The sequence below is a fragment of the Bos indicus x Bos taurus genome, chromosome 1, assembly GCF_003369695.1.
Source record: "Bos indicus x Bos taurus breed Angus x Brahman F1 hybrid chromosome 1, Bos_hybrid_MaternalHap_v2.0, whole genome shotgun sequence".
In the NCBI taxonomy this organism is placed as follows: domain Eukaryota; kingdom Metazoa; phylum Chordata; class Mammalia; order Artiodactyla; family Bovidae; genus Bos; species Bos indicus x Bos taurus.
In genome coordinates, this window is record NC_040076.1 from 68,374,033 (window position 1) to 68,390,349 (window position 16,317).

A 16,317-nucleotide genomic window follows, 5' to 3' on the forward strand; every position below is an offset into this window, starting at 1 on the left:
CTTCTGAGCTGCTAGACTAATTAGTTTAGCTCTACTTGGCTTTACATAATACATACATTGTTGAAAAGTTATTTGTAATTCAATTTCTGGCAAATAGGAAACTAATTCAAACCACTAAGGCAACTTTTATTTAAAGAGACCCTGGATCACATCCTTTTATAATGTGAAAAATGTTGTTGCTGTTGGAAATGATTATCCTTTAGTTAGGGATTTTGTAAACCTGGACCCTTTAGGTTTTCTTATGGCTGGACACACAACCTAGGAAATAGCTCAGCTGTGGTCTGAATTGGATGGGGAAAACTCCGGCCTGGGAAGAGAAAGGACCCCCAACCCCTGCCAGGAATCATAGACCAGCCCAACCCAAGATAGTGACATATACTTGGAGCAGTAACTGCAAGCTGCCTGGATAAGCTGCTCCTCTTCTCTCAGGCCTTGGAGTCTGGAGTGGAGAAGGAGGAGGTGGGGCTTGATGAGTGGGGTCTGCAGAATGGAATTCCAAGCGCTCTCTCTCTGTCTCTCTACAGGTGGGAGGTGGTAGGATGGGTAACCTTTTGCTTCTGTTATAGCATTTTCTTCCTTAATTGTCTGGGAACTGTATGGAAATTAGAGCCATCTTGTATACTTTACTGGGCTTCCCTTGGGGCTCAGCTGGTAAAGAATCTGCCTGCAATGTGGGAGACCTGGGTTTGATCCCTGGGTTGAAAAGATCCCTTGGAGAAGGAAAAGGCTACAGCGACTTTCATTTTCTGTATACTTTAACATGGTAGAGCAGGAGAGAAACAACAGTGGAAGAAAATAGGACAAGAGTTTAGGAGACAAGAGGGTTATGTGGATTGTTGTTATACAGTAATATTTCATTAGCTTGGGTCTTGCTGTTTTTGAACTTGGAAATAATCTGGAAGGACACAGAACTGAAGTTTAACTTATTAAGTTTTTTTCTCTAGAAATTAATAGTGTATGTAGTGATGTCAAGGAGAATGTTTTAAAACTGATGTATAGAAAGATGTATTCCATATATGAAAATAAAACTTTTGATGCAGATATATCATTCTGTGCACATAACTCATGTGTTAAAGATGATCTCTGTCTAGCTGGTAAAGTCTAATAGGACTCTTCCTTGCCCAGGAAACTGAAGCTTATTCTTATTGCATCATGGTGAAAAATTATCTATGTATCTATTTGTAATTTTTTACGATAATTTATGTTGACCCTTGGAGAAGGCAATGGCAACCCACTCTAGTGTTCTTGCCTGGAAAATCCCATGGAAGGAGGAGCCTGGTAGGCTGCAGTCCATGGGGTTGCGAAGAGTCAGACATGACTGAGCAACTTCACTTTCACTTTTCACTTTCATGCATTGGAGAAGGAAATGGCAACCCACTCCAATGTTCTTGCCTGGAGAATCCCAGGGAAGGGGGAGCCTGGTGGGCTGCTATCTATGGGGTTGCACAGAGTTGGACACGACTGAAGCGACTTGGCAGCAGCAGCAGCACATTGATCCTAATTACTTTCTACTGGTGAGGTTTAATAGCTTTCCTTTGTTGGAAGATAAAGTCAGAGCATAAAGATCAGTACAAACAAAGATAGAAAGTACAAAAAGTCCTATAGTTAGAACTTTCTTTTTATGGTGTTATTTTTTTTCTTCTATTGCCCACAGTCTTCTCAAAGTGAGCCTTGCAGCTGGTTACTTCAGCATCAGCTGCTCTGGGTCAGCTTATAAAGAGAAGCAACTGATGAGCAAAAAGCATCACTGTCTACATTTAGTGAAAAATGAAAATGAGGAAATAGATGGAAGGGTCAGAGATCCTTTGTAAATTTGTCTTGGGCTAGCATATGACCTCTTACCATGGACACTGGCATTCTGAGCCTGCTTCTCCTCTTTGGTTGAGTGTGCAACTGTCTTATTTCCCTTCTCTAGGCAGTGATCTTAGTCCTGGGGTGTTGCCAAAATTCCCAACAAGGATGCTTGAAATAGTCAGTGATTAGGAATTGAGACGCTTTGAGCAAGACCATCCTTCTCAACACGTTTCTCCCCTTTGTAGATTATCAGGTTGGGCGCACAAGGGAGAAAGCAAGTGGAGAAAGGCATTGAAGGGGTGTCCGTGGTCTCTAGCTCTGTCTCACTGAGCCCACACAGGGCTGCCTTTCTTCTGGGGTCCCTCTGTGCCATGTTCCTGAAGGTGGTACACAGCAGAAATTCCATTTACAGCTTGCAGGGCTCTGAGTGTGGGCTGGCTCTCCCTGAGAGTCCTCTGGGGTACTCAGGATAAATGACAAGGGGTGGTGAGATGGCCTGGAGTTTGTATGTGTGCATGTGTAAGCTGAGTCCTCCCTTCCCACACATCTAACACCAGCCTGGGTTGTCCTTTGCTTCCTGAGGTTGCTGTTTCTCCAGGCACATTGTTATTTTCTATTCTGTGTGAGCCCCAGGCCTCTGCCTCCAGCCTCCTAACAGGAGCTCAGCTGGACCCCAGAAATGACTTTCCACCTGAGAAATGAGATTTAGGCAGAGAGTGAGCTGCTGAAGAAGGGAGTGCATTTGCTTCCCGTGGAATTGCCATTGCTCATCAGTCGTTCATGTGGACTGATGACAGTGACACTGAAGGAAGGGAGAAGAGCTGGAAAATGTTTTGCTCGACTTTGCTTCTCAGGAATTTTCACTTTTTCCATCTGTAAAATGAAGACTAACAGTTGCTATGCCACATAGAGGAAAAAGCAAAAGGAATTATTTAGGACATTGTGGTCCACCTTGATGTTAACTTGACTTGTTCAACAGATATTTACTGAGTGTCTAGTGTGTAACATTCACTATGTACCAGCCACTGTGCTAGCACTGGAAGTACAAAAACGATTTCCAAAAAGCCCCCATCTTCAAGTGCACAGCAATGGGGCTGTAGTTTTGCTCCCAGGACATGGTACTTTGTGTATAATTGGGGGGGGGGGCGGGTGAGTTGCACTGTCCTCTTCTTGAAAAGGACCCAGAGGGGCATACTCTTGGTCACCCCTGTGGACTGGCATCATATCAAAGTGTCCTTTCTGTTGTGGAGCCTCTCCTGCTCTTGGGCTAGGCTGTGGGCCCCAAAGAGGGCATTATTTTCTGGCCCATGAGGGGATTGAAAAGCTAAGGGGGAACCGAGGGATTCAGTCTTTTGACCCCTTTCACTCTAATTCCTTCTGTTTTATTCTCTGACAGGCTCTTTTCGGAATGATGGTTTGAAAGCTTCTGATGTCCTTCCCATCCTAAAGGAAAAAGTGGCCTTCGTGTCTGGTGAGTGTCTATGCAAGTTTCCTCTGTTACAGATCTAGAGAAGTTTGTGTGTGTGTGTGTGTGTGTGTTGGGAATGTGTGCAGGCATGCACTTCTTTGTGTGCTAATGAGAAAGAGCTGGGGGTGGTGGTGATGTTCAAAGCAGCTGCTCCTCTCTCCAGAGGTAGGCAGAAAGGGAAAGGAGCACTTTGGTCCCCACTGGGTGTCCTGGAGGACATTCACAACCAAAGGTGGGTCCATCATGCACCCACGCACATCCACCTCACCTTGCCCTACCCTTCCAGGCCTGTCAGGCCTGTGGGAGCTGCTGAGGCCCCTCTGAGAGATGCAAGGGTCTGTCCCCTTCACACCTTCCCACAGGTTTTATTTAGTTTCGTCTCTAAGTGGGTCAAGGACAAGAGATGTAAATTTTTTTCTGGCTCTTCCTTATCTCTTCTTCTAGCAAAGGGAACTCAAGTGAGTAATTGTATCTATTTTTTGTTTTTCTGAATAATATTCATTTCTGACTTTTCTCTATAGCATGTCTTGTGCACCCAGTCCTTTTAATGTCTAATTCAGGGATCAGCAAACTATAGCCTGTGTTTTGCTGCAGGCCAGGCACTTGTTTTTGCAAATAAAGTTTTATTGGAACATAGCCCATGTTTAGTAGTGTATTAGCTTCCTCTTGCCACAAACTTGGTGGCTTACAACAATAGACATGTATTCGCTCACAGTGATGGAGGCCAAAAGTCCAAAATCAGTTTCCTGGACTGAAATCAAGATGTGAGCAGTGCTGTGCTCCCTCCAGAGGTTCTGGGGGAGAATTTGATTCTTGCTTCTTTTAGCTTCTGGGGGCTGCCAGCATCCTTTGGCCTGTGGCCATGCCACTCCCGTCTCTGCCTCCTTGGTGGTATTGCCTTCTGCTCTTCTGTTTATGTTAGATCCTTCTGCCTCACAGTAAGGATACCTGTGACTTCACTTGGGGGCCCACTCAGACCACCCAGGATAATCTTTCCATCTCTAGAGCGCTAACAATCACTATCTATAGAAACTCTTTTTCCAAATAAGGTAACATTTACAGGTTCCAGAGATTAGGGCTTGATATGCTTGGGGGCCATTATTCAGTCTACTACCAGTGTTGCCAATGGCTGCTTTGTTGCTGTAATAGCAGAGTTGAGTAGTTCTACCAGAGACCAGATGACCACAGGCCATCTGACCCTTTAATAAAAAGTCTGGTAACTGCTGATGTAATTGAAACTGAACTATGAGGTGTACCAGCATCACTATGGGTGCCAGTTCTAGGCCATCAATATAGGCCTCCTGGCTCAGAGTCTCTAGCAGGGGCTGAGGGAATGGCAGTGTGCATAGCCAGGGATCAGATTTTTAAAAAATACACCCAGGTACTTAGCCTTCATAGATTGAACTTTTGTTTCTGGATGATTCTGGCCATCTACAAGGAGTGACAATGGAATCACAGGGAAAGAGCCAGCAGAGTCCTTCAGTGCAGGGGTTCACTCCATAGGCACTGCTGGGCGCACTGATGGGTGACAGCCAAAATGGAGAGAAGGGAGAAAGGGGGCGGGGGGGTTGAGGAAGGAGAAACCAAGCAGCAGGTGTCTCCCACCTGACTGGAGGGGAGACTGATAACTCAGAGTGTAGGGATGGGAAGTGAAGGCGGAGTATGTGATGGGAGTAGTCAAGCCTTTGTAAGTACTAAGTGCATTCTATATTAGTATTAGTAGTAGTAGCAGTAGTAGTGGTATCCTGGTGGCTTAGACGGTAGGGAATCTGCCTGCAATGTGGGAGACCTGGGTTTGATCCCTAGGTTAGGAAGATCCTCTGGAGAAGGGCATGTCAACCCACTCTAGTATTCTTGCCTGGGCAGAGGGACCTGGCAGGCTACTGCAGGTTACAGTCTATGAAGTCGCAAAGAGTCAGACACGACTGAGCGACTAAGCACAGCAGTGTAGTGGTAATAATAATATAGTGTTTTGCTACTGTTTTTGCTGTTAGAGTGGCTGGGAAGCTCCCCTTCTCCATTAGCATTAGGCACTGGTATATCTTATTAGGTAATGAGCCCCTGTCACTGAAGAAGCTGAAGCTTAGGCTGGATCCTTGACTCGATCAGGTGGCAGTGAGTTCAGTATGGGTGGAGACAGAAGACAGCCTCTGAAGCCTTCATAGACTTGGATCTGAGTGCTCACTGAGCATTTTGGGAAGACCTTGTGTAGAAGTCTTGGGACTGCTGAGTAGCACCAGGGCTCTGACCTCTACTGCTGTCCATCATCTGGGCTCCCAGGACATGGCCACAATCTCTAGGGAGCCAGAGCGTTTCTCTTCCTCTTCTTTAATGCCTTGAGCCTGTTTAACCAGGTGTCCTACCTCTGCCCAGGTGTCCTGCTCATCCTTCCATTCTCTTATGCCTGAGGCTCCCTCTATCTGCAGTGCCTTTGAGCCGTTCCTCTGCTTCCCAAGTCAGTTCCCACTTTGCCTCCTCCTGGAGGTCATCCTGGCTTTAATGCATACCTTCTGAGCACCATCCTGTTGGACAGCAGTTCAGGGCATATGAATGCAGACATGTTACAGTCTGGCATCGGGACCCTAGCTTGATTGTTTGTGGCTTATTTTTTCCCATGTGAATTCCATTAGAGCCCTGGAGCAGGGTCCAGCCAGCCCTAGAAAAGAGCTTTCCAAGCGTCAGGAGGTTTCCTCAGGGTGTACAGAGCATCAATGTGCCAGAAAGATGGTCAGTCAAGTGAGAGGCAGGTAGCTGCTTCCCAGAATGGGACCAAGGGGGCCAGTGGGCAACTCATGCCCACGTGTCCACGTGGGCCACCCTTTCCCCCGACAACCACAAGTCTGTTCTCTATGTGAGGTAAGTCTTATTCATTTGCAAGTGGTGCTAGGAACTTTGGGGTTTAGGGAGTGTTGTCCTTCTGTGCCTGGTAAGGACACTGAGGGTGCCAGAGAGATGACTGGCTGCAGCTAAAAAAAAAACCCCAAACAAAAAACAAACCAAAAAAGGCATTTGTATCCTAAGCTTTTAGAAGACCAAACACAAAAATAAAAATAAAGAAACCCAGAATTAAGTAATGCAGTGTACCGGATCCATGTCTCTCTGAGAAGAAGCCCTGCAGGAAGTGTTGAGCAGAGAAACCAAGTGCTGGTTAAGCCCCCTCCCCTGCTGGTGCCCTGGTGTGGCCAAGGCGAGGGGAAGCTGTGCTGCCATGGGAACGGGCATTTGGAATAATCCAGGGCCCACCAGTGTGTGGGCGAGTGCACGTGTGTGCAACAGAATCTGTGGCTGTGCTCAGGCAGCCTGCATCGTTCCAGCCCTGCCCCATCCTGCTCTGTGTTCTCAGCCATGGGCTCTCCCTCTGCTCTCTCTCCAGCTTCCTTCATGTGCTTCTGCCTCCCACTTTCAGCACCCATTGTCCCTTCTCTCCAGCCTCCCTGTGCAGACCCTTTTCACCCTGTTCTCTGTGTGTGCTCACACCCTCATCTGGCTCCTCCCGATGTCCCTCTTTGCCACCTTATCAACCATCAACATCATGCCCCTTGTTCTCAGAGGAACTCCACACTGCCGTGGCACCACCATTTATACTCTGGACCCATGTCTCAAAGCATGTTCCATAGAAAAACAGGTACATGAGATGATCCTCAAAAAAGAAAAAAGGGCTTACTCTCAAGTAAACTTGGGTAATGCTGCCTATTGTAGCCACCTTCTTGGAGACTGTCCATTCAAAACATGAAAGCATTTCCCAAAATACAAATAACACATTCTCTTAAAAATACCCTGTGTATCCATCAGCATCTTGCAGAACTACAGTTGTATGGGCCAAACTTTTGGTATGATTCCCTAGAGGTGTTTTTCTTGTCCTCCTCCAAAATTACCCTAATCTACTTGTCCCCACTGGAGCCTGGTTCCCCCTGAAAAATATGAGTGCCATCTTCCTCCACCTCAATCAGCAAAGCCTTAACTTCCCTTGCCTTTGAACTTGCCTCCTACCTAGGCCTGTCCTGCCCTGCTTTTGCAGAAGGAGATCAGTGCCTTTTCTAGCACATCAGACCACTCCCTCCCTATTTATCCTCTATATTCCCAGCCTCTATTCCCAGCACCAAAGCCTCAATTAACTGGCAAACAGCAGGTGTTGGATAAGTAAGGGGATGGCGCTGCTGAAGATCCTGCCATCATCTCTATCATCTTTTAAAAACTTTGCTTTTTTTGTCTCCACTGTCTGGGGCCCACTCCACAATGCACCTTGACTTCAGCAAAGGGTTCTCATTCTTTATCTCTACTTAGTGCCCTCTGGAACCTCAGCACTCATGTTAATTATCAGTCAAATCCTACAGCTTCATGGCTCCTCAATCTCCTTGGCACTGAAGTCTTCCACCTCCTTACTGTAGCCACGCACATTCAAGACCTTGACCTTGATATGTCTGTCTGTAGCCTTATCTTCTTACCCATGACTGCTTCTGGTGTTCCCCTATCAGTTGGGGAAGTATGGATATCAGGTAAATAAAACATATGCTGTTCCCTCTCTTTTGAGAACTCACAAAGAAGCAGGCCATTTTCCTTCCTCCCCAAGTCCTCCCCACTTAATCTATGCATGAGCTCTGTTCTGCCTTTGCTCAGGTTACAGGCTAGCACGGACACCATGGCCAGACCTTCAACAGAGCTCTCATTAAAGCCAGATACCTGCACCTACCCTTAAACCTACATCATACCCAGTCTGGCTGTCCATTCTCTAGGAACACTCTCCAAAGATGGTCCATCCTCCCTTTCCCCAGTACCTCAAGCCTACTCTGACCTTCAACACTATTTTACCTAGAGAAAGTGTCTCCTAGGCAGGCTGAACTTTTTGTCTTTCTAACTTATGTCTGTTTTTTCCTTCCTGTTTGAGTCTACCACAGACAAAAGGTCAGGGCCCCCCCTCTTGTACCTGTCCTGAAGCCTTTATCCATCCCTTGTCTCCATTTTTTCCAGCACAGATTCTCTTCCTTTATGCCTGTTCCTCCTTTTCTTCCTACAATCTTGCAAGTTCATCTTCCTTCTGAAAAATACCTGGCTTGGTCTGGCTGCCCACTCTGGACTCCATATCCATTCATTTTTCCTGGAGGGAAGGGATTCCACTCCCCTGGGTCATCTCCCCCACCCTCCCCATCCCATGTCCCCCGCCACCACTCACCACCATCTGGAACCTTCTGCAGCCAAGATTATGAAACTCTTGACTCCCAGGTAAGAACTGGCTTCTGCTCAGGAGGGACAATGCCCACATCCTTCCAAGCCTCTTAGGTAGTCTTTGCCATCACACCAACCTTGGCTCCCCAGGTTCCCTTCTCTTAAACCATCCACAGAAGAAAGACTGTGAGAAAGGCAATAGCTGCAGTTAAAACCACCCAAGAGTGAAAATCTTTCAAATGAGGTCAACACTGCAGGCGAAGGTTGATAGTGAGGGAGAGCCTCCTAGCTTTGAGGAAACTTTCCTCTTGATCCCTTTACTTCCTTTTCCCCCTGTGAAGGCAGTTGGGAGATGGAGATCATTTCCAAGGTAGATGAGATGAGATTGGTCACCCATATTCAGAGCTGAGAGCCTGTGGTTTTTAAGGTTTGAAGTTGGGGGTCAGGATCCAACTCTGCGGTATGTGTACACAAATACGGCTGGGTGGGGGCTGCAGGGAGGGGGGATGGTGGTGGTGAAATATTTTTTCTTCAGGGCCAGATCTCTCAGTGGCCATGATCTTGTTTGACCTTTTTCTCCTTGCAGCCTTCTTATTTCTTCCTGAGGAGTATCCTGCAATGAGTTGGACTTTGTTTGTTTAGACTCCCTCTGTCTTGTGATTTCTGGACCCCACAATCAGAGGGAAACAATATTCATGAACTCATACTTGAGTGGGATCCTGGGAGGCTTGGAAAGTGCCCTTCTTCAAGGCGCTGACCTTTAAGCTTGCTTTCCAGTACTGGTGGTGGCCTTGCCAGCCTTTCCTCCCTCTTGCACTGGATCCCTTTGTAGACCTGCTCTGGGGCTGTCAGGTGGCAGCCTGAGATCATGACAGAGTCTTCTTTGTGAAATGGCCAGTGCCTGTAAGGACACAGTTACTGCACCTTAGCTTTGTCCTCATTTAACCTTTTTGGGAAATTTGGTCCTGCTTCCTAATCATAGCATCCACTAATGAATAAATTTTTAATCACAGAATAAATCAGGAGTAGAAAGTTTGGAAAATAGAGGAAAGAAAAAGCAACCGTGTAAAACCCCAGCATCCTGATAGCAAACAATGATCATTGTCGCAGTTACTCCTCCCCACTTTTTTTTTAAACCAGATGTTTAGAAGACATTTGTAATCATAGTGTGTACATATGCATTTGCAGTGATTAAGACCTTGAGCATCCTATTTCCAATGAAGATTCATGGGCTTCTCCAGCAAGAGTGACAGGTGGCACTTAGGCAGGCAGGCAGGGGTGGATCCTTGGCTGTGTAGACCACACTTAGGTCTTTTCTATGACCCTAAAAACCTCCTAGCAATGATGTCCCAGCTGGATGCTTTAGGGGCTTCTCACCACGGTATTCAGTTAACCCTGAGCACTCTGCTCATAGAGGTCTGCAAAGAGAAGTAAACTGGAGGTTGAATTTCCAAAGACCATAGCACTTTCATTGGCTTGTTTTCTCAGTAAGAGCAAGTATCACCTCCTTCATTATCATCTCGTATTTGTAGAGAGTACTTCTCAAAGTGCTTCGCCATGTGCCATCTTATCAAGTCTTGCAGCAGCCCTGTAATGTAGTCATCATTATTTTCATCTGCATTTTGCAGATGAGGCAACAGAGATGTCAAAAGACTTGCCCAAGGTCACGAATCTAAACTCCTTGCCCTTGCCCAAGGCAGTGACCAGATTTCTCTGGGTACCATCTTTCTGCCTGTTTTATCTAGCACTCAGGAGAATTCTTTTTCCTCTGTGGCAGTTTCTAGCTGGTTTTTCTTAAACATCCTTCTCTTCCTTGCAGGGGGCCGTGATAAGCGAGGTGGACCCATCCTGACCTTCCCTGCTCGCAGCAATCATGACAGAATAAGACAGGAAGACCTGCGGAAACTGGTGACCTATCTGGCCAGCGTGCCAAGGTAAGGTGAAAGTTCTGCAGGGGAGAGAGGGGGAAGCTGGCCTGATGCAAGTAAGCTGTCTGCCCTTGGAATGGATTCTAATTATTTCTGTTACGTCAATACCTATTGTTCACCTCATTCCCAGCATTCCCATTGTTACTGCTGGGATTCATATGAACAAAGTGGAAGCTGGATGCTGGAACCATGGGCAGAGGTGAAGTTTCCAGGCGTAGAGGACCAGGACAGGCCCTGGAACAGGTGACAGTGTGGCCTGTGGGGGCAGGGATGGGAAGCCATTCTTTGCCTTGGGGAAATGGAAATTCTGGCTGATTCCACTCTGGCTTGTGTAATGGATTTTTTTCTAAAAAACCTCTGGCTTTTGAATATGTTTGTGGCTTTTAGAGTTTAGGGCAAATAGCTCCACTTATATCATTCAAGAGGCAGCCTTCAGCTCGATCTAGGTCATGAATTTTCAATGGGGGCAATATTGCCTCCAAGGGGGATGCGAATTGGTTCTTGTGTACAGCACACACACAGAAAAAAACTTTCATGTATTAAGCACAGTTAAATATATAGTGCATAAACATATATACAATATATTCATGGTATTAAAATCTCATTGGGGCTGATTAAGGAAAAAAGTATAAAAAGCCTCTTTTGTGGCAGGATGATGATTTTAAAAAATGATTGAGAAACACTGGTTTCTGAGTGTTTCTAGGTGGTGCTGCGCTCAGAGGGTGGCAAGGTAGACATGCTAGGGACATGGAATTTATCTTTTAAGAAGGTGGAGGAGAGGCCTTTGCATGGTTAGAGGAACATGGAATGTGAGAGCCAGAAGAGCCCTGAGAAGTAATCCAAGCAAATACATGTCGTGTTTTACTTTGGAAACAACATCTGTGTGGGATTGGAGTTGCTTACGGGGTGGTGGTGGTCAGTGGCAGAGCTTGGTTCAGAGCCCTCCTGACTCCTACCCTGGTGCTCTCCCCATCCTTGTTCACGGTCAGTGAGAACTCTGTTCTCTGACTTAGTGGGGTTGGAGTCTGTCAAGTGTTTGTTGTGGCAAATAAGAAGTGGTGCCTGGGGCTTTTAGAACTTTCATCTTGTCTCTCTGCATTTTATAGAGGAAGCAGTAAATTGTACAGAGGAGCTCTGCCTTTGCGGGGAGACCTTGGATAATTGTTGAACGTGCTGATTAAGTTCTTGAAACAGATGTCAATTGAGGCAATCACTGCATTTGAAAGAGCTATGGGGGAGACACATGTATAAGGATTGGTGGATGGTGGTGGGCAGGTGGTAAAGGGGATTTAAGGGCAGTCATCAAATGCTTGGAAGGATGTTGAACAGAATGAAGAGCTCTGAGCAGAAGGCTGTGAACAAATAGATGTCAAATGATGGCTTTTTTTTTTCTTTATGGTATCCACAGAGAACCAGAATAAAGGTAAGAAGTCTTAAGCTCCAATGAAATGGACTTAGGTTGTATCCAAAGAAGAGCTTCTAAACTATGAGTATAAGAGAGTTGGATAAAGAATAGAACAGAAGGTTCCCCGCCCGCCCCCCACCCCCTTAGGAGGTCTTTATTCAGAAGAAATATTCCCATCTGTCTTGGAGGCAAGGAGATGAATTAAATAACCCATGATTGATGTAGGTAATTTAGCAATTTAGCCATTGAGGGGCTAAGCAATTTTAAAGGCATCTTTCCCAAGTATACTACTAACAGGCATAACACCAAGCATTTCCTAAAGCAATTTACAGGAAGAGTTTTCATGGGGACCCATGACAGACTCTTAGTTCTTTCAGAGTCAGAAGAAATTTGGGATCCTGAAGGGTATGTTTTTGTTTCTGATAGGTTTATCACATCCCTGAAGCTAATGCACACTCTTCTTTTCTTTAATAGTAAGCGAAAGAATTGGAAGAACATTTTATTAATTCTGACTGTTAAGCAAAGCTGGGACAAAAAGGATTGGAAGCAATTAAAAAGGAAAAGATTTCTACTAGGTAAAGGAGAACAAAACTCAAGAAGAGCTGGGAGGAAGGTCATGAAAAAGTATAAACAATAGGTTATCATGGAAAGAGCATAGTAGATTCAGGCTTTTTGCTTCCCTGAGGGTAGTCCTAAGCATTGCATCCTAGGCTCCTGATAACAGAAAAGGTTCACAGGTTCTGGCAGGTGGGAGGCAAAAATGCTGTTGCTACTTTCAGTGGGAAAAATTGTTCAGGGATGCCTGCTGCCTCCCTCCCAAGGGGCCTGTGTTTACCAGGAGTGTGTGTACCTGGCAGGCTGAAGAGCTTACCAACTAGTCATGCCCACCTATCGCTTCCTAGTTCTGTTGGCCACAAGTTCACACATGATGACTGTTGGAAACAAAACCTTGAACAGGGTTATTCCAATGACAGTGAGGTCTGGGGAGGAAACTGAAGCACTTAGCACACCAGATAGTGTTGCCATTCTTCTGCTTAGCCCTGGCTTTGGAAAGAAAGGAATCTGCAAAAATGAACAGCTAGATTTAGGCAGGTGACACTGACTAGAAGAAATAGACTATTCTGGGTCATGGCCAAGGAGGCTATAAAGCTAGGCTTCTGTCAGGTGGAATGTGCTCTTCAGACTGGGGTAATCACCTGTGGGTGACACTCATTTATTCAAGCATTTATCATTTATTTATTTTACAAATATTTAGAGCCTCTATAAGCCAGGCTGATTTAGGATTCATGGTGAGCAGGAACAGACATTTTGAGAAAGTTAGGAAAAACCTAAGTATTTGCCTACTGAGTGCCAAACCAGTGACCATAAAGGACAGTACAGTATATAACTGTGCTGGTAGGGTAGGGATGAAGCAAGAGAAGACAAGCAAACAGGTCAATAAGTGATGAAAGAGGATCCCAGAATCTAAGGGACCAATCAGCTCGATGGCCACTTTGGGCACTGTTCTAGAATAGGTGATTAAACAGAGGGTTGTGATAATTTATGAGTTATTACAGTGTGCCCTTTATAAATATGAAGGGTGTGATTTTCTTTCTGGTAGGTTTATCATATCCATGCAGCTACTGCATACTCTAAACAGAAAGTGAACAATTAAAAGAACTTATTTCTGACCTGTTAAGCAAAAGTGGGACAGAACAGATTGTAAGCGATTTAAAAGGAAAAGGTTTCTGCTAGCTAAAGGGAACAAAAACCCAAGAGAGTCTGGGAAGAAGGATGGTTGTATGAAATGAATGGGAAGAAAAAGTCCCAACAGGTTATGTCTGGGCCACTGCATTCAGTCTGCTACACTGAACCTTGCCAGCTCCTTTTTAGGAGCTATGTGGACCAGTTAGAATATTGTCAGGAGAGCAGCATACTAAGGGATCCACAAACTGTTTCTGCAGTTGAAGGATGTTTTCTGGTGGGGGTGAAAATGGAAGACAAGTGACTCCTGACTTCAGGTATCAGGAGAGCTGTGCTGCCCCTAAGAGGCGGGAACAGGCATGGTCTCTGTCGCATCAACGGGTAGAAGTTAGAGAGGTCGGGACCTGAAGTGGAGAGACGATCTGCCCAGGTGGGAGCTGTCCAGCACTGCTGCCGCTGCCCCTGGAGAAAGTGAGCTTCCTGTCCAAGACTTCTACAGTGGGTTGGAGGCCGATCAGATCATTTCTAAGAAACTTCCCTGCCCTGAATTCTGTGTTTCTATGATACTGGGGGAAAACACGTTATAGACATCTATAACCTCAAAACAGTATTACCACCCCATAAACATACTCTCTTTCTCAAATCCCCTAAATTATTTAAGGCCTGGAATTTCGCTTCAGATCTTGTGTGTGTCTTAAATTCTAAGAGAACTCTTTTCCAGTCCCCTTGCATTCTGGGTGGGGCTAAACATGATTCTAGAGTGTGACTGTGACAGCAGCAGTTACTCTTTTGGAATCCATCTCAGCCTGCGATGAGTCCTTTCCAACTTCCCTTTTTTGCTCCTGATGAGTCTGAACATCTATCTCCTGGGGCTTCTCCGAGATTTCTGTTATCTTATTTTGAGGAGTGATGAAATTAGGGTAGGAAGAAAAGCCTTAAAAGTCTCCTAATTCAACTTTCTGATAACTTCATTCACTTAATTCAACAAATATTTATTGAGTGCCTACCATAAACTGAAGCACAGTTAGGGATCTTGGTAAACTTGTGTTATCTTTTCTCTCATCCATCCTATACTTATCTGACTTTTTAGTCCTTCTGCCTTGATATCTGCTTGTAATTACTTTTACATGAAAGGAGTGGGAAAGAAATACTCAGAAACAAGCAGTGGATGAGTGTCCCTAGAAACTGAGAGACAAAATCTAGGCTGAGAGTAGTTGCCCGAGCATTGCTCATAGTATGGATAGTCTACCCACTGTGATTATTGGGAGTTGACCATATGCTTGGAATAGAAATTTCTAAGTATCTAGTAAAGAAATCCCAGGTTATTTTTATTGCATTGTATTCTTCCTCTTCTTCATTGTTATCCTGCTTTGTCATGATCAGCTTTCTGTGGCTCCTCTGGGCACTGATTGTTAGCACCTTGATGTATCTGGCACTTAATAGCAATGCTGCTGAGATGCTGAGTGTTCTAGCAGGGAATACAGGTATCACACTGGTGAGGAAAAATGACAAGAAATAATGATGGGATATTCTGTAATGTCAATCAAACCAACGTGCCAATATTCAGCTTATTACCTGATAATTTGTTCTTATTCTACAATTTCAGCAACAGATAAATTGGGCTTATAGCCAGCACTGTCTTTGTGCAGTGTCACCAGAAAATAGAAATAAATAGAGAGGGCCAGAAAGTTAAAAGATGAAGGGGTGAAAGCTGCAAGGATTTCCTCCCACTGTATTCAGCATGAGAGAACCCAAGCTATGGAATCTATCATCACTGAATGTGTCTGTTGTAAGGGCCTGTTGAGATGTGCCGGTGGTATCTTGCCCTTTGATCTGAAAGTGAAAGTGAAAATGAAAGTTGCTCAGTTGTGTCTGACTTTTGCAACCCCATGGACTACACAGTCCATGGAATTCTCCAGGCCAGAATATGAGAGTGGGTAGCTATTCCCTTCTCCAGGGGATCTTCCCAACCCAGGGATTGAACTCAGGTTTCCTGCATTCCAGTCAGATTCCTTACCAGCTAAGCCACCAGGCAAGCACACAAATACCAGAGTGGGTAGCCTATCCCTTTTCCAGCAGATCTTTTCAACCCAGGAATTGAACCAGGGTATCTAGCACTGCAGGCAGATTCTTTACCAGCTGAGCTATCAGGGAAGCCCCATCAATTAAAGAAGACTGCAAAGAATGTGATGTAAAGTTCAGAAAATAGAGCCAATGAAGACATTTGCCTAAATCTTATCCTTTTCCAGATCCCTTTTAAATATCTTTTATTGCTTACGTATGCTGCTGCTGCTGCTAAGTCACTTCAGTCATGTCCGACTCTGTGCGACCCCATAGACAGCAGCCCACCAGGCTCCCCCGTCCCTGTGATTCTCCAGGCAACAGCACTGGAGTGGGTTGCCATTTCCTTCTCCAATGCATGAAAGTGAAAAGTGAAAGTGAAGTCGCTCAGTCGTGTCTGACTCTTTGCGACCCCATGGACTGCAGCCTACCAGGCTCCTCTGTCCATGGGATTTTCCAGGCAAGAGTACTGGAGTGGGGTGCCATTGCCTTCTCTGAGAAGAAGGGTGGATGATTCTAATTATGGTGGGCAGTGGTGTCCCATCAAACCTGTGTCGTCCAAGATACTCTTTAGATTCTAAGTATGAAGGTTGTTGCAGGTGGGAAATGCAGGTGGTGATTGTCTGAAGCTCAGGTTTCTGCTGGCCAAGACACCCGTGGTGGCTGTGGGTGTGCAGGGTGATGGAGGTGGGGGTTGGTGCCTCAAACTTCCTCTCCCATGTATGTGTGCTCAGTTTTAGACACACAGTTCTATTCATTTATGCTCATCTGTGGATGAACAGTCAAAGGTTTTTAAGTGTGAATTACACTGAGGG

The 16,317-nt window shown here is 45.5% G+C and overlaps 1 protein-coding gene across 23 annotated transcripts in view; it reads left to right on the forward strand.

Moving 5' to 3' along the window:
* The window catches only part of KALRN (kalirin RhoGEF kinase), a 692,612-nt gene that overhangs the window by 203,435 nt on the left and 472,860 nt on the right, over positions 1 to 16,317 (forward strand). For all 23 annotated transcript variants that reach the window (XM_027536336.1, XM_027536351.1, XM_027536368.1 and 20 more), the window contains exons 2-3: positions 3,191 to 3,265; positions 10,245 to 10,359. In XM_027536336.1, coding sequence (XP_027392137.1) covers positions 3,191 to 3,265; positions 10,245 to 10,359 — 190 coding nt within the window. The remainder of the gene's footprint in view (positions 1 to 3,190; positions 3,266 to 10,244; positions 10,360 to 16,317) is intronic.